At 40.7% G+C, this 23,032-nt stretch overlaps 1 protein-coding gene across 1 annotated transcript in view; it reads left to right on the top strand.

Annotated features, from left to right (window-relative positions):
• LOC136695477 (proton myo-inositol cotransporter) overlaps nucleotides 1-23,032 on the top strand; it is a 60,902-nt gene that overhangs the window by 30,713 nt on the left and 7,157 nt on the right. The window contains exon 4 of the mRNA XM_066669582.1: nucleotides 3,266-3,374. Within this exon, the coding sequence (XP_066525679.1) occupies nucleotides 3,266-3,374 (109 nt within the window). The remainder of the gene's footprint in view (nucleotides 1-3,265; nucleotides 3,375-23,032) is intronic.

Below are 23,032 nucleotides of genomic sequence, written 5' to 3'. Positions count from 1 at the left end.
GCTACAGCCTAACATGCTGTTCCAGTTTATAGACACCACATCCGAGACCCCTGTTGTCCCCATGCAACAGCTTCTGGATATTTCATGTGACTGATTCAGCACAAAGCTAAAGATGTCTGTTATGACCGACCCAGACTCCAAGGCTGTTTCTACTTGCAGTTTTAAAATAAAACTGTATTGTGTATAATTTGTTTGACCCGAGGAGGATGGGTTCTCTTGGGAGTCTTGGTTCCTTCCAAGGTTTTTCCTCCGGCCTTGAAGGAGTGTTTTTTTTTGCCACTGTCGCCTTTGACATGCTCACCAGGGGTTGTTAATTAAAATTTTGTTTTAATTGTCATTTTATGTAAAGCTGCTTTGTGACATCATCAGTTTGTAAAAAGTGCTAATAAATATGACTTGACTTGACTAGATCGTTCTCCCCATACTCAGTGTTATAGAAAAAAAGTACTTTTCTCCCATTATTCATTATCTGTAAGCGCTTATCCAGTTCAGGGTCGTGGTGGGTCCAGAGCCTACCTGGAATCATTGGGCACAAGGCGGGAATACACCCTGGAGGGGGCGCCAGTCCTTCACAGGGCAACAAACACTCACGGACACTTTTTGAGTCACCAATACACCTACCAACGTGGACTGTGGGAGGAAACCGGAGCATCCAGAGGAAACCCACACAGACACTGGGAGAACACACCAACTCCTCACAGACAGTCACTCGGAGCAGGAATCAAACCCACAACCTCCAGGCCCCTGGAGCTGTGTGACTGTGACACTACCTGCTGCGCCACCGTGCCGCCCTTTTTTTAAATATTAAAATAATTTTCCAGTAGTTTTAGTGTGTTCTGTTCTTACTGTTCTACAAAGCTCTATGTTTGCTCTGGTGAAGGATATTGGTTCCTCAGTATGTATTTCCCTTTAATATAGTTCTAGAATGTTTTCCTCATTGTCACATATCTAGAACACAATTCTCCACAATGTTCTAGAATTGGCTTTTACTTCAACACACAACACATTTCCTTTTAACTTTAAACAGCTTTTCATAAAAAAACACATCTCCAAAATGATCTGTAGCCATGTTCTGAGGCCTGTTAAACAGAACCCGTCTGAAGGCTAAAGATGTTCTCAGACCAGGCCGCAGGACGCCCACTCACAGCTGTTTCCCACAATGCACAGCATCCACTGAACCACAGTGCTCTGCTCTCTAACAGACAGCTTTGACCCAATTTGTTTTCCAATGTGGATCACCAGAGCTCAGATCAGTTCACTGTGATAAAATCCTGAGAAAAGCCATCTTCATATTTCCAGTACATAATCATCACTGGAGCTTTTAAATGACATTTTGGGGGATTTCTTGAGTTTCACACAATGGAGATTGATGACCCCAGATAAAAAAGATCCTCAAAGACATGCTGGATTAATTTTACTCCAGAATTATTAGTTTGACTGTAAATTGTACATATACCATAGATTCATACTCATTTAAAAACTATAACATATGATTCATGTTGATTCATTATGGTTTGTATGTTGTAATATTACAAGTCATTATTGGTAAGCATTCTATAATACATCTTATAAACATATTTTTGTCATATGTAAACACTGAACATTCTCCAGTATATACATAATTTATTTGTTAAAAAATAAAATAAAATAAATTCCAGAGCAGACATGTGACAAAGGAAGGCAAGCTCACTAGAATCACCACGTTTGAAAAGGTTCAATCACAGAGGACAATTTGTTCAGAAAAGCTTAATTCAAGTGCCATTCTTGGTTAATTAAAACCGCTTTGGCCCCACAGCGCTGAGAATTTCAAAAAGCACATATTTTCTCTTTTTTTAACAGCTAAATTATATTCATTTTTGTGCAGTTGGACAGGCAGCAGCGCAGTGTGCAGTTGGAGCTTTCCTCAGTCCTCCAGCTGCTCTGAGATGAGCTGAGCTCTGTCTTAATGAACACCATTTAATTAATGATGTATACAGACATTTTAAACCTCTCTCCTGAACAGGAGATAATAAATTATCCCTTTACCTGGAAAAGAGCCAATAAAGAAAAGGCCATGAGTAAATGTCACAGCAGGGTGAAGGTTAGCATCAAATTGTATTTCACTAGTAAGTCACGTTTACATGCTAAAAAAATAGTTTTGCCAAAATTCAGTGTGTTATACAGGTTTTCTAATTGTCCATAATTCAGATATTTCAGATATTTTTTTATTTGTAAATTTGCAACAGAGCACTGAAGCTAATATAGCTAACAAGGAACTGATTAGTATTATGCAAAGGGCCAAATCACACCCTTGTGTCAGATCTCTAACCTCCTCCAAATGTTACAGTGCTGTGCCCAGAGTAGCAACCCCAGAGGCTCTTTTCTCACTGTTACAGGTCGGTTATGCATCACAATGGTTTTGTAGCTGTAAATGTAAGGTAAAAATGATTCATAGAGTTTAATATCATTTATTGTACCTAGCTTAAATTGTTTTGGCTTAGATGTAGTCTAGCAGTTGAGCTGTGCTGGTTAAACATTCTCCGGGGCGGGGCACTGGTTGCTGTTGAGACAAAAATATATATAATTAGGTTAAGGCATTGAATAAAAATAAGTGATGAATTTTATCTTTGTAGTTGATCTGTGAATAGCTTCACTTTGAAAATCAACTGATCATGTCACATGACCAGGGGTGCTCTAGTGCGTTCCATGTGTTAAAAGTTAGACAACGTTACAAATTGTGCTATGTTTTGTCATTGTGCAGCATACAGTGAAATGTGTCTTTAACCCATCTTTGGCAGTGGACGCACATACGCACACACTAGTGCACAACAGGCAATTTACACACTGCGCTAGGGGCAGCGGGTGTGTCCCCACCCACAATATTGTATTCCTGGTGTGCCATCTCAGATGTGGATTGAGGAAAGAGGACAATGCTGTTCCTTCACTTTCATCACCCCAATTTTGCTGGTTGTTGGAATCAAACCAATGACTAGTCTTAAGCCATTTTCTCTAACCATTAGGCCAGAGCTGCCCATGGGTTTTATGAGTAAATAGGTGAAATAAATTGATACTGTTTCTGATTCTAAGGAGGAAAAAGTGAACTATATTCATTGCTGAATATTTCTTTATTGTGTTCAGTTTATTTGCTGTCTGGGTGTGTATTTAGAGTTACAATATCAGGCTAGGTATATTTAGTATACTATAAGTGGTTACAGATAATGAATGAATGAATACTAATATACTACACTATAGTATCTGTATTTACTGTTTTCCCTGTTTGCTGCAGACGGTCCGGTGCTGTGGCGGATGCTGACCTACCCTCCGGCGCGTCGCGCTCTAATAGTGGGCTGTGGCCTCCAGATGTTCCAGCAGCTCTCTGGCATCAACTCGGTCATGTAAGCACAGTCTCCTTCTCTCACACAAGCTCACATCAGCCTTAAGGGCTTAACGTCCACAGATCCCAGGTTTTGGTTAACTCCAGAGAAAACAGGAGATGATGTTCGTCTGTTCTCGACTGCTTGCTCACACTTCTGTTCACCGACGCTGGCGTCTGATTGGCTGCTTCATGCTCATAACCTTTCTGTGTTTCTACTGCTCCACCTTTTGCAATGAACTATTTTTCCAACCTGTAAACAATCTTTTGATATGTGCCATTGCTAGGCAACCACCAGTGGCACAGACAAAGCCATTTATACTGGAGAGAGAGGAAAAATGAGTGGGTGTGTGTGTATGTGTGTGTGTGTTTACTGTGCCTCAACTGTCAGTTTGGAAGGTGAGAGAACTCGTCAGAGGGTGCAGAAAAGACTAACCCTTTCTGTTTGTAGTAACAGTTACTATTTTTCTGGGAGTATAATGCTGGAACATTACACTGAGGATCTGATTGCATTCAGCCAAGACATCCTCATGCTGGAATAGGAGTGCACCTAATCCAAATGGTTCAAAAACACAGTTACAAGCTGTCTCACGAGTCTTGAGTGGGGACTTTATACCAATTTTGCTGCATATACAAATGTTCGGACACAATCTCTGTACGAGGGTTAGATATACAATCTTTGCACTATGTTGTGTTACCACTAACAGCACATTCAAAGTGTTGAGCTGTACTCCATGAAGATTAGTATGGTTGTTTACTTACATCGGGGACCATTCAGATTGCCCTGGCTCGTCTGAATGGTCCCCGATGTTGAACTGCTGTATACACGAGTCTCATTACCTCATCACCTGTCAAGACTGTCCAAGAGATAAGTCTCCTGAGTGTGTGTGCGTGTGTGTATGTGTGTGTGCGTATGTATATGTGTGTGTGTGTGTGTGTTTGTGTGTGTGTGTGTGTGTGTGTGAGAGAGAGAGAGAGAGAGAGAGAGAGAGAGAGATTGTTCTTTTGCATTATCCATCTGTGATCTATAAATGTTATCAGAGCATAGCACTCCCTCAGCGTAGGAGAGCGGCTTGTGACACAAGCTGTCTGATGCATTATGTCTCAAACAATCAGATATTTGTTGCCGCATCACTATCCTTCAGTTCTGTTTATTTATTTCTCTCTCTCTCGCTTGCTCTGCTACTCTGTCAGTCAATTTTTAGTTTTTTACTTCCCTCACTCTGTCTTTCTGTCTATCTCTATTTTTTTGTCTCTCTCTATCTCTCTCTCTCACACACACACACACACACTTCTGCCTTCTACCTCTCCCTCTCTGGGTGTCTGTTTCTTTTGCTTTTTAGTTCTTTGGCTCTTTCATGCTGGCTCTCATTCTCTCTCTCCCTCCCTCTCTCCCTCTCTCTCTCTCTCTCTCTCTCTCTCTCTCTCTCTCTCTAACATTTTTGGCCTTTTGACTTTATCCCAGTACCTTGAGATTTTTTTGAATTGTCTACTTGTTTTAAATTCAGAATCTCTTTTCAAGCACAGTGGTGAAACAGGTAGTGTCGCTGTCACATAGCTCCAGGGTTCTGGGGTTGTGGGTTCAAGCCTTTTGAGGGCTCAGGTTTCCTCCCATTGGCCAACAATCCACACTGGTAGGTGGACTGGCTGCTCAAAAGTGTCTCTAGGTGTGAGTGAATGTGTGAGGGTGTCCCCGTCTTGCACCCACTGTGTTTAGTTGCAGTGATTATTTTAGCAAACAAATGTTTTTTTTTTAGCAAACATATGTTTCTCCTAGGGTGGCACAGTGGCACAGCAGATAATGTCTCAGACACACAGCTCCAGGGACCTGGAGGTTGTGGGTTCGATTCCTGCTCCGGGTGACTGTCTGTGAGGAGTGTGGTGTGTTCTCCCCGTGTCCGCGTAGGTTTCCTCTGGGTGCTCCAGTTTCCTCCCACAGTCCAAAAACACACGTTGGTAGGTGGATTGGCGACTCAAAAGTGTCCGTGTGTGTGTGAGTGAATGTATGAGTGTGTGTGTTGCTCTGTGAAGGACTGGCGCCCCCTCCAGGGTGTATTCTGCCTTGCGCCCAATGATTCCGGGTAGGCTAGACCCACCTCGACCCTGAACTGGATAAGCGGTTACAGATAATGAATGAATGAATGTTTCTCCTAGACTGGATATCCCTGGTTTTAGAATGTGATATTCAGTGGAATACATAATGTGTGTTCTTTAAGTGTTATGTCCATTACCATCCGTAGCTTATTATTAAAAGAATATTACAATATTTTATAGCTTGTATTTTGTCACCAATGAATAAAAGCAATGAAAGTTAAGGATGTGCATTTGTGACTTCACAATAGTGAGGAGGTGTCCACTCCCAATCATAGACAAAGGGGTTTGTGCATGGTGAACACTACTTAACATTCGTAAAATCATAATACACAATCTCTTGTGGCTTATCACTTTATTGTGCACCAATCAACACTAGATTAGTGTTTGTTTTCTTCTCATCAAGTTCTTCTTCACTGGATGGCAAAAATAACACCCTTCCATCAGTCTGCCAACATGTCCTGAGCAAAAGCAGATTCTCTCTCTCTCTCTCTCTCTCTCTCTCTCTCTCTCTCTCTCGACTTGTCATTTGTTTTACTTCATTCACTGACTCAGCAGACATTAATCAGCCCTTAGAGGTTTTCCTCCTGGGTCTTTATTTCTGGTTGGATATTTATCTAGTCACAAAACATTCATTTGTGTTGTATAATTCTTTGCGTAAGTCAGAGACCACCTTTAGCCCTGTTTAATGGTCAGTCCATTTTTCTGAGAATGCCTTGGTGTCTATTTCCATTTCCCATTAAGGGCTTCAGGATAGCTCCACATTCACAGTTGTATTCTCCAGGTGGAAGGATAGACACAGACACCTGGAGAAGGGTTTTCTCTTGTCATATTCCGAAGCTCCAAAGAAATACCTCCTGAAAAATGAATAGCGTAATGGCAATTTGCCTGGATTTTAAATAAATAAAGGGTGTTCTAAATTTTACATAGAACTCAGGACCTGTCCATGGGAGGGAAATCCTGTGCCCCGATAGCTGAGGACCAGTTACTGAATAATTAGGAGTTGTCACAGAATAACAAGTCTTACAATTAATAACTGTATTATACACCTAAAGTTCAAGAGGCTAATTGTGTAATTACATTTAAACGGTATGTCAAAGCAGCAATGATTAGTCCAGGCATCTCTGTAAAGGACATTTTATAAAATGTCATTTAAGGACATGGTAATGGTGCCGCTCGTCTGCTTGTGTCCATTCAGAGAAAAGCTGATTTGTTTTCTTATCACAAATGTGTTCTCAGGCCTGTCGGAGATGCTGGCTGAAACAGAACAGTGGCAGTGTAATTAGAGTGTGGTAATGTTTCCCCCAATCACACACACACACACACACACACACACACACACACACACACACACACACACACACAGAGCTTGCAAACCACTTCTTCTGCCCTAATCCCCTCCCAGTCATTAGACCCACTGCCTGATTGCTTAGTTATTGTCTTCTTTTGTTCAATAGTACACACTAATTGCCACTTCAAGCCAATGCTGGATTGTTTACTGTACAACATCGTGAGGCCATTATTTTGTTTGGCCTTGCGTTGCATTGTTATAGTCAGCCAGTATTTAAGGAGGATAATGGGAGTCAATCACATATCTGCGATTGTTTGTTTATTATTGATATGTGTGTGTGTGTGTGTGTGTGTGTGTGTGTGTGTGTGTGTGTGTGTGTGTGTGTGTGTGCGTGCGTGTGTGTGTGTGTGTGTGTGTGTGTGTGCGTGCGTGCGTGCGTGTGTGTGTGTGTGTGTGTGTGTGTGTGTGTGTGTGTGTGTGTGTGCGTGCGTGTGTGTGTGTGTGTGTGTGTGTTAATATCAAACTTTAGCATTTTAGCAAGTTCAGTAAAGACATATGTCCACTTATAATGAGTGAATTCAACTACTTTAAGCGGCACACACTGATTTTCATTTGTGCATACACAGTGTATAACAGACATAGAAAAGCATGAAATGAAATGGGACCATCTGACGAAGCTGGAACTAAGGTTACCATTCCCAAATGCAAAGCTTGGACTAGAGGGATATAAAGCTCCCCATCACTGGACTGTGGAGAAATGGAACTGCATTCTCTGGCATGATGCAGCTAAATCCAATACCTTTAGGATGATTTCTAGGGGCATTATGGTTCAATACCCTTCATTTTCAGAAGAAACATATATGTAGGTGTCCACAAATATATATATATTTATTCTGTCCTATTAAAAACATGTATCTCCCAAAATAGGAACTTTACAGGAGAAGGAGGTGAGATGTAAAAAAAAGATTTTATTCTTTGTAAATTTTGAGCATTTCTATTGGTTCATTCATCATGACATTTTCATACAATGTGAAGGACATATGAAGACATCCTTTCTTTCAGTTTCTTCTCCTTCTCCGTGATTGTTATCAGTATGCGGCCATATGTATGAGCCTCTTTACCCAACGGAGGGCTTGGGTGGGTTTCTCTGTAAAAAAGTAAAATAAATCCACAGCTGTCTAGTCTCATTGTGGTGCTTGTGTGACTTTGCTGGGTCTTTGTTTGAAGTGTGTGTGTGTGTGTGTTCAGTAAAATAGGTGCAGATTATTGTTTGTCTCTGTGGTACTGTGCAGCATCTGTGTGTGGTGCTGTGTTCATTCCCTTTCATTAGAGAAATGGGTCAGTTCCCATGGGGGCAATACTCTCTCTCTCTCTCTCTCTCTCTCTCTCTCTCTCTCTCTCTCTCTCTCTCTCTCTCTCTCTCTCTCTCTCTCTCTCTCTCATTTTGATGCTGCCCCTGATCATGGGGTCCTACGTCATCTGAAGTCTATTCGCAAAAGTGCATTGGATGGAAACACATATTTTTTTTCTGCCGACATTTCATTTATTACACAAAACATATGCAAACATTTTGGATGGCAACCCATATTCTCTCTCTCTGTCTCTCTTTCATATTCTTTCTTGGCCTGTCTATTTTTTGTTCTCTATTTCTCCAACTTTTCTCTCTACATTTCTCAGAATATCCTTCTGATTTCCTCTCTCCCTCCTGTTTTTATTTTTCTCCCTCCCTCCTTCTTTTCTAATATCTAACCTCTATATACTAGGTGACAGGGCTTTGTACAACCCCCCACCAACAACTTGTTTAATCAAAGGAACTGTTGAAATTCTCTATCGCAGATCTATTGCAGCTATAACTATTGACAATATTACACTTTTTGTAATGGTGTTCCAGTAGAGGAAAAAAACATGGGAAAATGACTGAGGTGATAGGTCTGCATTAGATCTGGCCATACCAGCCACACATTCCAGAGAGGTCTGCAGAAAAGAAATATGCAGCAAATCATAAAGGATTTACCCAGTTGGGAAATGTCTGCTGATTAATCCTCCCATAACATACATCAGTATCTAAAATGCAGCCGATACAGAGTGATACACACAAAGCCTTCTGCAATTATAGAAAAGAGTTTTCATATAGCAGTGGAAACCAGCTGCACTGTGTACATAATTTAGTTTCAGATTGATTCCTGTCCCTTGCTGCTATAGGAACATGTGTAAACTGTGAGTTTAGTAAGAGATAATAGGGTTTAGTTGGTAGATTTGCACAGGATAACAAATCATGTTCATTATGGTATTAGCTCCATCTACCACGTCTCCTTTTCTCTCTCTCTCTCTCTCTCTCTCTCTCTCACTCTCTCTCTCACTCTGATGTTGATAATATCTATATAAAAGCTGTTTTTGTTTACTTGCTTGTTTTTCCTGATGTTGTAACATGTTCACTGTCTCTAATTGTTTCTTATAAACTCTTTTCACCCATCACCCATAAGAGTAGGATCATGGCTGATGTTACGTTCTGTAATATATTACATTTAAATTCATTATTCATTCACACCAGTATAACAATACACATATTTTGTCTCTTTACTTGTCTGAATTATGAGTTCAAAATTTCATTTCTGGTATTGCATGGGTTAAAACATATTGGCATGCTATTTTATTTTTTTCCCATTTTCCCCCAATGTTATCATCGCTAATTCCACACATGGGTTTCCTCCGGGTCCTCCGGTTTCCTCCCACGGTCCAAAAACACACGTTGGTACGTGGATTGACGACTCAAAAGTGTCCATAGGTGTGAGTGCGTGAGTGAATGTGTGAGTGCATGTCACCCTGTGAAGGACTGGCGCCCCCTCCAGGGTGTGTTCCTGCCTTGCACCCAAAGATTCTGGGTAGGTTTCGGACCCACTGCGACCCTGAACTGGATCAGCGGTTACAGACTATGAATAAATGAATGATTCCACACAATAGCTAAGACTCCTCCAGTCACACTTAGGGCAAGCTTTTTTTTTTCAAACTGCTGCTAACACAACAGAATTGAACAGCTCAACACACTTGGAGGTGAATTTCCAGCCTTGATGGCTGAGGCATCACTTGGAAATGATCCAGCAATCACTCAGTTTATAGGGCCAACACTGACTATATGGTGTATCCATGTTTTTGACAGGCTGTCAGTAGTAATTGTGTAGTCTAATATATCTAGTAATAATCAAGCATAGGGTGTGGATTATAACTTAAAAACAAAATCCCCAAAATGTACTCTGACGTGTTTTTAATGTTATTATTGAGTATGGCCTCTGCTGTAACACTGATGTGAAGTTGGCCTTTCAGTCTCAGGCATTGTGTGGTGTGGGAATTTACAGATAACTGCATTTTTCCGATAACACTACACAACCTCCACAAACCAAGCTTTCTATGCAGTAGAATGGAAACACTCTCAAATAAATCAAGACCTTGCAAATGTTCAGCCTTTGTCAAAGAAAGAAAAACAAATGAATAAAACAGTTCCTTCCAAGGTTTTTCTTTGTCACACTTATATCGCGCCGCCTCATGAAGCAGTGCTAAAGAATATTAAAGAGCTGCTTTTAGGAAAGATTTATCGAGGTCTTACTTCAAATGTCACATATGGACATTATATTAATCACGGTGTCTCACACACCCACCCGGCCACACAATCACAAACACACACAAAAACACAAACAGTCTTGTCTTCATGGTTTTAAGGGACAATACATAGAGTTCTGTTATTTTATCCTAACTTCAACCAAAACTAATACTATCCTGATTTTAACATTAAATGTAAAACATATCTTATTCTTAAAATGTGATAATGGACTTTATTGGAACTTGCTTTTCCCTGTAAAGATGAATAGTCCCCACACTGTGAGTGTGTAAATAGAGTTTGGTCCTCACAATGTGATATATATCTGGACCGCACACAGACACACACATGGTCATCATGACATTTCATGCCAGCAGAATGTTCCCCCAGCCATGATGAGTCATAAGGATTTCACTCATTGAAATGTGTGTGTGTGTGTGTGTGTGTGTGTGTGTGTGTGTGTGCAAGACAAAAATTGCTTCCTATCCATCTTGCCCGCCACTCTCAGCCCACTTCAGTCAGCCTCTTACTAAACCATCTATAAGCATCTAAGTGTTTATCTGCAATCCTTTGCCTTTGTCCAATTTGCTTGTAACTCAATGAAGCAAATGGATAGCGTGTAGGATTTGGAATTTGCTGAAAAGCAAACACCCTGCACATTTCTGCCATGGTTCTACATTAAGCATAAAAATATCCAGATCCAAATGCATTTTCTAAATGCATTTGTGCATTCAAATACACAAAATAATTTGAGATGCAATGGAGTTTTGATCAGTGTAAATTTTCAGTGGAAAAATGGTCAAAATGGCATTTTAAATTTTTGTCCAATTTAAGGAAAACAGGCAACAATTACGACCCAAAAATAATAACATAATTGGTGGAGTGAGGACATTTGGGCAGCAGGAGCTTCTGACCATGGAACATTCTGTGCCAAGTGATGGTCAGTGCATGATACTGTCTCTACTGGGAGCCATATGCTACACGTCCCCACAAGTTCTGCTCTGCTCTCGTCATTGTCACATATGCGTTTGTGTGTGTATGTATGTGTGTGTGTGTGTGTCTATTTGTCTGTGTGAAACATGAGTCTTTAAAAGTTTGTTTGCTCTCCACAAAGGAAAATGTTTGTTTTTTTCTATGCCAAAACTTTCGTTTTTAAGATAGATATTAAATTTAATCTACGGCATAATCCTATATGTAATGCATCTAATGCATCTGTTAATAATGTATGTTATGCTTGATACTGTTTTATCCCCAGTGTTAGTCATTGGCAAGGTAAGAGAAGCATACTTGGGACTAAAAGGTCAATGCTTCAATCCTCAGTGCTGACAGCACTTCCTCCTCCCAAGGCACCAAGGTGGTTATACACAGCTAAAGGTTGTGAGTTCATTGCCCCTAGTTTCTAGTGTGTGTGGGAGTGTAGGTTTTGCAGGTGGGGCGCAAGGAATCTGAAGAAACGAGCATTTATTTATTAATGAGCTTGTCTTTATTAATGCCTTTCTTTTTTGCCTATAAAGCTTACTCAGTAAAAAGCAACCACTCACAATGGTTTCATTAATAGCCCTCAAACATACTAAAAGAACATTAGATCAGAGTAGGGTGACCAGATTTGAGATGGTGAGATTTAATTCATCCGAGAACTTACATTTATGTTTTGGCATAGCTGCTCCAGATGAGGGTAGGTACATGAGCTTTGCCTGACGTAAACAAGGACTACTGACGTACAGACGACCAATTAAATGTTTACAGAGAAGGTTATCGACCAATAACGGTAGCTCTACAGTCAGACCGTCCAATCAGAAGATTTTAGGCTACTTCACCACGCCCCCTTCTCACTCAAGGGAACCAATCGGAGTAGGGGAGGGCGGGGCTAATTTGTGAAGGAAACGCTTCTCGAAATTCTATGTAAGCACTAGAAAAACAAAAGCCCGGATGTTTGTGAAATTCCGGCCGGACTTTTTTTAAGTCTAAAAAAGAGGACATGTCCGGGTAAAAGAGGACGTCTGGTCACCCTAGATCGGAGACCAGAAAAATGTAGCTTGCCTGGAACCAAAGTATGCTTTTATTCGCAAACCTTTTTTTTGGAAATGCGCCACAGAGATTGCCATGTTTTGGCAGCAAGTCAGACACCGTGGGTCTTCTTTCAGCCTTCATTAAGGCGCCTGTTCAAATATAAAGCTGCTCTAATCATCAGCTTCACTGGCCTCCATTTCATCGTTAGAGTCTGATTTATAAAGTTAGTTTTTACCAGCTCTGGGCTCGAGGTCAGTAACAAGAGCACAACAGATAACTATGACGGCTAATAACGGTTATAAAAGCGGCTTGTATATAACTGTTAGTGAAACACAGGAGGATCTGAGAGTTAGTTAACGTTAATATTATCTGTGTTCAGGTTGTGAGGAAGCGCTCTAAACATGCAGCAAGTTAACGTTAGTCTCTGGCCTTGTCCCAAACTGCACACTACTGTGCTGAATAGTGTGTGTGTGTATACACCACCCTTAGCATTGCCCTCTGTAGGGTAGTTTGTAAAGTTCCATAGTGTGTTGTTTGGGACACTGCTTCACTCTCTAACGTTAATGTTAATCAAATGCTGTTCCACATCATTATAAATGCAGTATTTTACTGCCTTATTTACAGAAATCAGCTTATAGCTATCTAATATGTTGGGTATGGGGTGGTCTTTGACTCAGCATATATACCCCCCCCCCCCCTAATATCAACTCCTCCGCCTTGCACCTGCCTTTGCTCATTTTTGCAAAGATTGAAAAGTGAGAAACTGAAGCACAGGTTAAATATTAGGCCAATATAGATCGTGTGATAGATAGATAGATAGATAGGGTGACCAGATTTGAGATGGTGAAAAAGAGGACACGTCTCGGGGGTGAGGGTGATGAGGTCATGCCCCTCGCTGCCGTTGTATGCTTAGCTGAACCTATGTGTGCTTTTAGGTCCTTTACACCTTTATTTGCTACACATAGGAAAACATGGGAATTTCTTTTTTAATTCATCCGAGAACTTACATTTACGTTTCGGCATAGCTGCTCAAGATGAGGGTAGGTACATGAGCTTTGCCTGACGTAAACAAGGACTACTGACGTGCAGACTGACCAATTAAATGTTTACAGAGAAGGTTATCGACCAATAACGGTAGCTCTACAGTCAGACCGTCCAATCAGAAGATTTTAGGTTATTTCACCACGCCCCCTTCTCACTCAGGCGAACCAATCGGAGTAGGGGAGGGCGGGACTAGTTTGTGAACGAAACGCTTCTCGAAATTCTATTTAAGCTCTAGAAAAACTAAATCCCAGATGTTTGTTAAACATTTTTTTAAGTCAAAAAAGAGGACATGTCCGGGTAAAAGAGGATGTCTGGTCACCCTAGTGTTGATATTACTTCAATAAATTAGAAAATTGTAAACTTGTGTATTTTATTACCATTTTTTGGGGTGACACAGAACAGGTGGGGCACGGAAATTCCCCTTCATTTGAGGTGATGAATGATATAAAAAGTTTGAGATCCATTGCCTTAGGCAAACCCTTAGACAGCTGTGTGACGATGAGCTCTAAAAATTGTTATAAATGAAGTGTTCTTTTCAGAGCATTTCTAACCATAATCAGCCTGTCTAGCCTTCGGACTCAGAATAATGATAACAATTCACTGTGGTGCACTTTTAATTGACCAGTCAGTTTTACCCAGACCTTCTTTCCTTCTCTCTGCCTTCTACCTTAACCTTGCTCTAACCCTCTGACTTTTTCTGGCCCTCTATATCTCCACAGCCCCCCACCCTCGGTGAGAAGTTGAAGTGTGAGTGCAGAACACTGCAGTGTTTGAATGGCTTTTCATCCTTTCCTACTTTCAACTGAGAGCAAAGTCTGTCTCTCTCATGTTTCTGACCCCAGGCCAGTGTTGCTGACCATTCTTACACAACAGTCTCAGGAGCTATGGAGGCAGAGAGGCTATTACCGTCTCTGCTGGTGACCACTGGCATAGCTGGGCTTTCATAACACAGAGGTTTCAGGGACACGTCGGGATACATTTAATGCTGAAGAGCAGTGCTCCTAAGTTTACAATACTTCAGTTTGTATAATTAAGAATGTTGTGTTGAAATTATAACTTTATTAATCTAGATATGTTCAGACACCCCTGCCTGACCTCTGCCACTTAAAAATGTGTGTCTTGTTTATTTTATGGGAATTGATTGGAAATATTGCATAATTTAAAGGGACTATATCATACACTATCATCAATGCACTGTTTTTGTTTTTTTTGTTTGTTTGTTTTTTGTCAACAGGAGACATGAAGGCATAACGATACAAATAACTATGACACATCAGATGATGCATGCATCAGATGTTTCATTTGTGTGGCAGTGAGAACATAAAAATCAGATTTGTCTCTCTTCAATCTGCTAGTGTTGACATATCACTAGTGTTCTTTTGAACACTGACATGGTTAAATGTGTTTGAATTTATAGTTGGAGCAAAAAAATACTGGACCTCTGGTTGTCCCTGAGGACTCTTTGAAAATCATGGCCCAAAAGCACCTTTCAGCTATTTGCTTTCAGTCTAGTTTTTAAAATAACCACTGAAAGGTTCTTATGGAACTAGCAGGGGTTTGTCTACGACTCCAGTGAACCCTGTATTTCTAAAAGTGCAAGCTCTTTATACTGACTCTGGCTGTTCGAAGTGCTGTAAAAATGAAAATACTCAGTACTCCCTGCATCTCATTCCTTGCAGAAATTACACTCATAATGCGGAGGAGTTAGGTCTTTGGTTTCTTTACTTCTAATCTCATTTGCTGACCAGTGCAGTGGCCAAGGCTGCCGCGAGTTGTGTCTGGCGTAAGATGCTCCAGTCAGAAGCCAGCCCTAATGGAACACATCCACGGACATCTCCACCCTGCTGCTGAGCTGAGCCTCATTAAAAAAGCGGTTGCCATGGTGAGAACTGGCCGGAGAGGATGGCTCTGGTCTCAGTGGTGAGAAGTGGTCAGCATGGTTTCTCTCTAGCCCTGATACATCTCCTTCTCCCAGACACACTCCTAGTCCTACATCCGCTTTGACCAACGGCTTTTGGCTACTCGGCTGTGGGCTTCTGATAGAGCCAATTAGAGCACAGGGTCCTTCTTATTTCTTTTTGTTTTTTCCCAAGAAGATGTTTGATGAGGGTCACCGCAGGCTCTCACTCTCACAGCTCTCTGACCCTCCACCACAGGAGCAGGGCTTTTAAGCTCCTTTTTTTCCTCTTTCTCTCATAATCTCTGTTTCTCAGGCTTGCCTGTTGGGCATCTATCAACCGTACACAAATGCTAAAATTAGGAATGTCACAAATACTTGCCTTAAATGGAGCATTTGATTTTAAAACATAAATAAATGTATTAATTAATGAAATGTACTTTCTCTGTTATTAGTTGGCAGTTTGAAAGTTGAACATTGTTATTTCAGATTCTCATAAAGTACAAAATAGTTACTGAAGGACACTCTAAATTTGATGGATTATGTCCTCAGCAGCTCCAGGAACCTGGAGGTTGTGGGTTCGATTCCCGCTCCGGGTGACTGTCTGTGAGTAGTTGGTGTGTTCTCCCCGTGTCCGCGTGGGTTTCCTCCGGGTGCTCCGGTTTCCTCCCACAGTCCAAAAACACACGTTGCAGGTGGATTGGCAACTCGAAAGTGTCCGTAGGTGTGAGTGAATGTGTGTGTGTCTGTGTTGCCCTGTGAAGGACTGGCGTCCCCTCCAGGGTGTATTCCCACCTTGCGCCCGATGATTCCAGGTAGGCTCTGGACCCCCCGCGACCCTAAATTGGATAAGCGGTTACAGATAATGGATGGATGGATGTCCTCAGCAATTAATAGGCATTTTTAAAAGCTATATTTAAGTTTATAACTTAACAGTAAATAATTTAACAAAAGCTGATAATATACAATCACTAATGCAACCAATAGCCATAAATCTACATAAAAAACACAATGTGTTTAAATGTTGCTTAATTTCGCTGCAAAATGCTCTTTCTATCAAACTGATTTGGAGTTAAATATCAATATTTTAAGCAGAAATTGCCAGATAATATCCTTCAACAAATCCAGTCAGAAATGGAAAATAGTGTTTCTAATAAAGTGAACCGAGAGCAACATTAAAGGGGAGTGTTTCTAAAAAAGTGACCAGCGATTGTCTCCTTCACATAGTGAGAATAATGAGTGTTATGTCACAGCTCTTGGAGCTGATACTGGGTTGTGTCAGACCCCATGGTGCTGAGGATTCTGAGAGTTGACACAGAAAAGAAGTAAGACCAGTTAACCCTTTATTATTAAAACCTCATTGAAACTATCAAAACAACACTGACTCCATTAGTATCAGACATCACTAATGTTTATGTGGCTCAGTCCAATCAAATGTTCACAGCATTGTCCCAAAATCTAAAGTAGTTGTTCGATTTCAGAGTCATGTCATTTTAGGAGAAATGCTGAACCACAGGGTTCCGCTAATATTTGCCTAAATACTGCTTTCACAGTGCATCCAACAATAAAGGCAGTGTGGAGCTTCTTTTATACATTGATAGAAACATGGTAGCACACAAAGTTCCAGTTCCACATGCTGATGAACTACTCTGGGGGAATTTTTAAATGCAATGCCAGTGAAGCTTTGGATATGAGAGGGTTAAAATGAGCATTTTAGCTGGAGCCCTTCAGTGAGTGGCCTCTTCAGACGCACCACAGCTGAGCCCTCCACCCGCAGGCAGCTTTAACAGCTGCTCTAATTGAAATAATTGGGGCAAGAGGTGCACACTGGCTTATGAGTCTTAGACACTCATTGTTCTGTGGTTAATATAAAATCCTCTCAGCCAGAGTCTTTTAGGAAGAGTTTTTAATTCATTTGCATTCTTTTTTGCTGATGTTTTGTTCAGTAATGTTCCTAGTGCAGAGGTTTCTCTCTAATTGCAGTCATACAGCTCTACAGTGTGACAGCTAGCAGGTATGGTTTACAGTTAAGGAACATTCCAGAACATTTCCTAGCTTCTGCAGCTGTAGCATATGGTTGTTTACTGCTGGCAATACTTTTAATAAGTTTATCGGTAAAAGAACAGTAGACCTTTAAACTGAAGCACCCCCTGGTTCCTATACTAATTGTGTTCTGAACTTTCAGGTCACTTTCAGGCACGTATCCAAAATATTTAGCATAAAAATCTCTTGACAGGGCAGCACAGTTGCACCACAGGTAATGTCACTACCACACGGCTCCACGCTTTTGGAGTCCTTTCAATCCTTGAATTTTTTGGTGTTCTCTCTGTGTCTGCGTTGGTTTCCTCAGGGGGCTCCTGTTTCCTCTCAGTATTCATAAAACATAGTGGACTGGCTGTGCTAAAGTGCTTATAGGTATGATGAGTGACAGGGGCTATGTCCAGGGTGTGTTCGCAACTGCAGCCCTGAACAGTATGAAGTAGTTACAGAAGATATATGAATGAATTAATTAGTTATTCAGTTAATATCTATAGATATACTGTTACATAAACATTGAAAAACTTGGAACTATATCCACATGGATAAGCTCTACTGAGAGAACCTTAGCATTTATTTATTTATTTATTTATTATTATTATTATTATTATTATTATTATTAATATGACAATGACAGCTCTAGGGGTGGCACAGTGGTGCAGCAGGTAGTGTTGCAGTCACACAGCTCCAGGGGCCTGGAGGTTGTGGGTTCGATTCCTGCTCCGGGTGACTGTCTGTGAGGAGTTGGCGTGTTCTCCCTGTGTCTGCATGGGTTTCCTCCGGGTGCTCCAGTTTCCTCCCACAGTCCAATAACACACATTGGTAGGTTGATAGGTGACTTAAAAGTGACTGTAGGTGTGTGTGTGTGTGTGTTGCCCTGTGAAGGACTGGTGCCCCCTCCAGGGTGTATGGTGGCTCTGGACCCACCGTGACCCTGAATTGGATAAGCGTGTACAAATAATGGATGGATGGATGACTGCTCTAGTTAGTAGTGGGCAAAGCTTGTTAAGTGGTAAAGCTACAGGCCTCTCCCTCTAAGAGCCTGGGTTGTTTTTTTTTAATTTTTTTTTTAAATTTTTTTTTTAATTTTTTGGATCTGTGTGTTTTCATCACAGAGTATTGAGATTGGTGGCTGTTTTATATTGCTGTTAGCTTCCCCCTCCTGTGGCTGACAGCAGTATGAACTCTGTGAGTGCAGGCATGTCTGAACCCGGGCTCTTCTGCTAATCAAGCTCATTCTCCAACAGGCTGCAGGAGGGACAGCTCACAGAGAGACGCTTTTAAAAACATACTGCTCTCTCAATCAGAGCATTGCACTGGGGGGAGGTTCAAATCAGACACTTTTGTTTCCTCTTAGTATTAGGACTCTCCACACGAGGCCTCATTTCCCATGCTGCGAAAGTGTGGCTTTACTGCATTCGCTTTCTTTCAAAACTAAGACTATGTCAAATGTAATAAAACAGCATGCTGCTTTTTAGCTTATTTTCCATACTGTAGGTTTGGCCTTTTGAAGCAGACTTAATGTATTCAAGCTCTGTATCTGTTTGTAAAAGCCTAGTGACATGGTTTGGGTTTGCACTTGTAAATGCAAAACAAATTTACTGCAGTATGGAACTTTTGAAGCACACATTACATGTCAAATAGACTGTAGACACTACAGAGAGTGATTTGTGCTACATTAAGGGGCAGGAGTGAAGAGTGAGGAAAATGGTTTTTAGCCATTTTCACTTGGTTCTCATTCATTCATTCATTCATTATCTGTAAGCGCTTATCCAGTTCAGGGTCATGGTGGGTGCAGAGCCTACCTGGAATCATTGGGCGCAAGGCGGGAATAAACCACTGGAGGGGGCGCCAGTCCTTCACAGGGCAACACACATTCACTCCTACGGACACTTTTGAGTCACCAATCCACCTACCAATGTGTGTTTTTGGACTGTGGGAGGAAACTGGAGCACCCAGAGGAAACCCACATGACTCACAGAAAGTCACCCGGAGCAGGAATCGAACCCACAAGGTCCCTGGAGCTGTGTGACACTACCTGCTGTGCCACCATGCCACCCCACTTCCTCCTAGCATGTGAGATAGGAAGCTTAGCAAATCATACTCGCTCATGTTTAATCCTGTTTATTGACTCATGCAGCCAAGAATACTGACTTTGTTGTCTTATTTCACAGTTTGTGGGTTAGAAGGCACTCTAAACACATTTTATTTTGTTAATGCAGTGAAAATCTGATCATTTCATAATATATCCCCTTTAAATATGACTTATAGCATCAGTTTTCCACACATATCCTAAAAATATATTTAGTAACTCCACTTTAAACAATGAGACAAAATTATTACATTGTCATTTGTTTATTGAGGTAGAGGATTCTGCATTACAGATCTGTGAGTGGCAAATGTATGAGAACCTCTAGGAATAGTTCATCTCCAGGTGAAGTAAGAGTTGGGTGTTTTCAAACAATGGGGCGACAATCAGGTGTGAGTGTGTGCTCTGTTGTATTTAAAGAACAGGAACCTATCAAATTCTGATCATCATGTTTGTGGAAAATAGAATGTTTCAAGTCAAAGTGCCGAAGTTTGTCCAATATAAACACCGTGGAAGTACCTGAAGTGAGCAGATCATGCAAGGATACAGAGGAGTGGTAAAAACTGCTCCGAGCCGATGTTCAGGAGTGATGAACATATACTTGCAGTTATTGTGACACAAGGAGGTCACACCAGATACTGCATGCAAATGTTCACATTATTTTGCCACTCGGGGACCTATAATACTGGAGCATTTTCCTCAGTATATATAAATGTCGGTGATATTGGGTTATCTTCATCTTATTTCTCGTCAAACCCACTGTATAAAGCCCCCACACATTGGGCTGTGGGGCAATGGAACTTCTCAGGAGTAAAACATCATTCAGCACTCAGTTCATAACCTCATAAGCCACCTTACAATATGAAGTGTAAAGAATTCTACAGTTGGAACCTTGACTGACTCAGAATAAGAGCCTTGTAAGATTGTCAGATCTTACACACCTTCCAATATAAGACCCTACAATGAGCCTCCTCACTGCAGGGCCACTACTGACCTCCTGCTGCTGAACACTGAACACCGTACAGCTTCATGTTAGAGTATGTTCACATTCACAGTGTCCTATTAATAACCTACTGTTATGACACTTCCATTATGCACTTTGGACTGAAATACTGTGATTAATGTTACTATACATATATTGCTGTAGCAGCTTTATCTTCAGGAAGGACGTGTAGATCCACCCCCAGCCCCATCAATATATCTTTCCACAGCATTGCTGCAATTTCCTTCAGAATCAATAAGGTGTTTTCTTGTCTTATCTTAGTTCCACACTGGTTAAACTACTTTAAGATTACTTTCCAGCTTGATGTAGGTGGAGACAAGTGTGAACTGATTTAGGCATGCAGTTTATCCAATGGTAATAGGTGTGTCTCCATTGGTTATTAGCTACATTACCTCCATAGATCAAGTGCACAACTAAAATAAAGCAAATCCCAGGCCTCAGTTGACTGCATTTAAGAGAGAATTCATTCATTCATTCATTATCTGTAACCGCTTATCCAATTCAGGTTCGCGGTGGGTCCAGAGCCTACCTGGAATCATTGGGCACAAGGCGGGAATACACCCTGGAGGGGGCGCCAGTCCTACACAGGGCAACACAGACACACACACACACACACATTCACTAACACACTCACACCTACAGACACGTTTGAGTTGCCAATCAACTTACCAACGTGTGTTTTTGGACTGTGGGAAGAAACCCAAGCTGCATGACTGCAACACTACCTGCTGCGCCACCTAAGAGAGAATTGTATAAATAATTTTTTTTTTTCTCAGCTATAATATAGACAAGTAAAATGAAGTGAGATTATTAGTGTAAAATAGTCACAATTCAGTCATTGATTAATCCCATAAAACTCATCTGTTCATCAGAATTACATAATTAGAAGTTGTATGAGTACATAAACTCTACTCCTTTGCTTCCATTCACTGTGCACAGATCTATGAATATGTCAATAGTCCTAGCCTCTGTCTCCTCATACCACTCCACCTATTCCCTGTAGTCTAAAGCACAGCAATGCTACTTGACAAAATTGGTTTATGTTTATGACATCAGAAGCACAAAATATATGAATTCACCCTTTTGAAACTGTTTGTGGAAATATGCAGATTCAAATCGGAAATGATCTTCACTGATATGTCTTCCAACGTAAGCAATGCCACACGGACAAGTTTAAACACTTGATTTTCCTTGAAGGGGGACTTGTATTTGTGTAGTACTGGTTCTAAATTCTCAAAGCTTAAACTGTTGTATTGTTGAGCTTTTCATTGTGTTTATATTATATTGTTATTGTTTGAATGGCATGCCTTTGCTTTGAATAAAGTAAATTCTTTTAATCTGAACGCTTTAAACAAAATGCATATATATTTTTTTCCCTTTCAGAGTGTTTGTTTCGACACTTTTAATAAGCGTTTTTCTCACAGCTTATGTACTTGTTTTATGACAGAAATGGAGATCAACTTGGACCCAGGAAAAATGAATGCTTTGAATTAACTCTGTCCTCTAGGGCTTTTTGATTACAGCTGTTGAAGTATTGGACAAAGATTACATTCAAAATGTAGTCTAATTATTAATTGCGTGACTATGAATTCTGTGTATCCAAAAGTTTGTGGACACCACTTATTGTTAGTGAATTCAGCTACTTTAAAATGCACACATTTTGACAAAGGAAAGCAGTAAATGCAAAGCCAACCAATGCATAAAGCCTTCCCAGCATTAGGTTATTGAGCATTGGAGCAGAATACAATGGCATGATGGAGCACTATCTGACTCATTTGGCATCTATTACAGTTGCATTGTAGCATTGTATTACAGTTGACCACACAGTGTACATTTATATTTTTTTAATTATTAATTTTGTGTGATTTATTCTGTATGGGTTGCTCTAATATGTGGAAATGATGCACACAGGTCAATAACGAGAAATTGGTTGCACTCATTCTGTTGTGTTTTTAAGTTAATTTTTGTTGTTTTTGAATGTGTGCTGTAATACTAAAGGAATCCCCCAAAGCTTTGAGGGGGTGTTGTGACCGGGAAGTGTACGGAAAGCCACTCTCATCCAGTTTGTGATGTATCAGGATATTTTAAGCTGCTGTCAGTTCTAATGGGTATTCAATTTGAAGTGTGAATGTGGTGGAGACGGGGCTTAAATTAAGGAGACTAGAATGACATCAGCATGGAGGAGGCGTCTGAGCTTGATTACAGAGCCTCTGTCTGATTGGCCACATAGGACCATACCTTTCATTAGTTGGAAGTATTAGTTTTGGAGGAAGATTATATATACTATATTTGTGTACCAGAGGTATGTCATTCTGTCAGTCTTATAAAACACAAACGTCTATTGGATGCTATTCATTACATCAGCACATCATTCATTAAATCAATTTGAGCTGTGTGATGATTTAGGCATGCGGTTAACATGGTGTTTATTCATGATCTTTTATTTGTATTATTTTGGATTACTTTATAGTTTTTGTTCTGCTGAAGCTAAAAATTACCCAAAGTTTGCGATGCCCAATGCTAGGCCTAGGCTTGACAGGTAAAAATAAATGATCCAATATCTTTTACTGCAGCCCAGTAGGTAATCAACCTTTTAATCCCCCTGGATGTGCAGGTGTCCAGACAT

The sequence above is a fragment of the Hoplias malabaricus genome, chromosome 4, assembly GCF_029633855.1.
Source record: "Hoplias malabaricus isolate fHopMal1 chromosome 4, fHopMal1.hap1, whole genome shotgun sequence".
NCBI lineage: Eukaryota > Metazoa > Chordata > Actinopteri > Characiformes > Erythrinidae > Hoplias > Hoplias malabaricus.
This window is presented reverse-complemented; position numbering and strand designations above follow the sequence as displayed.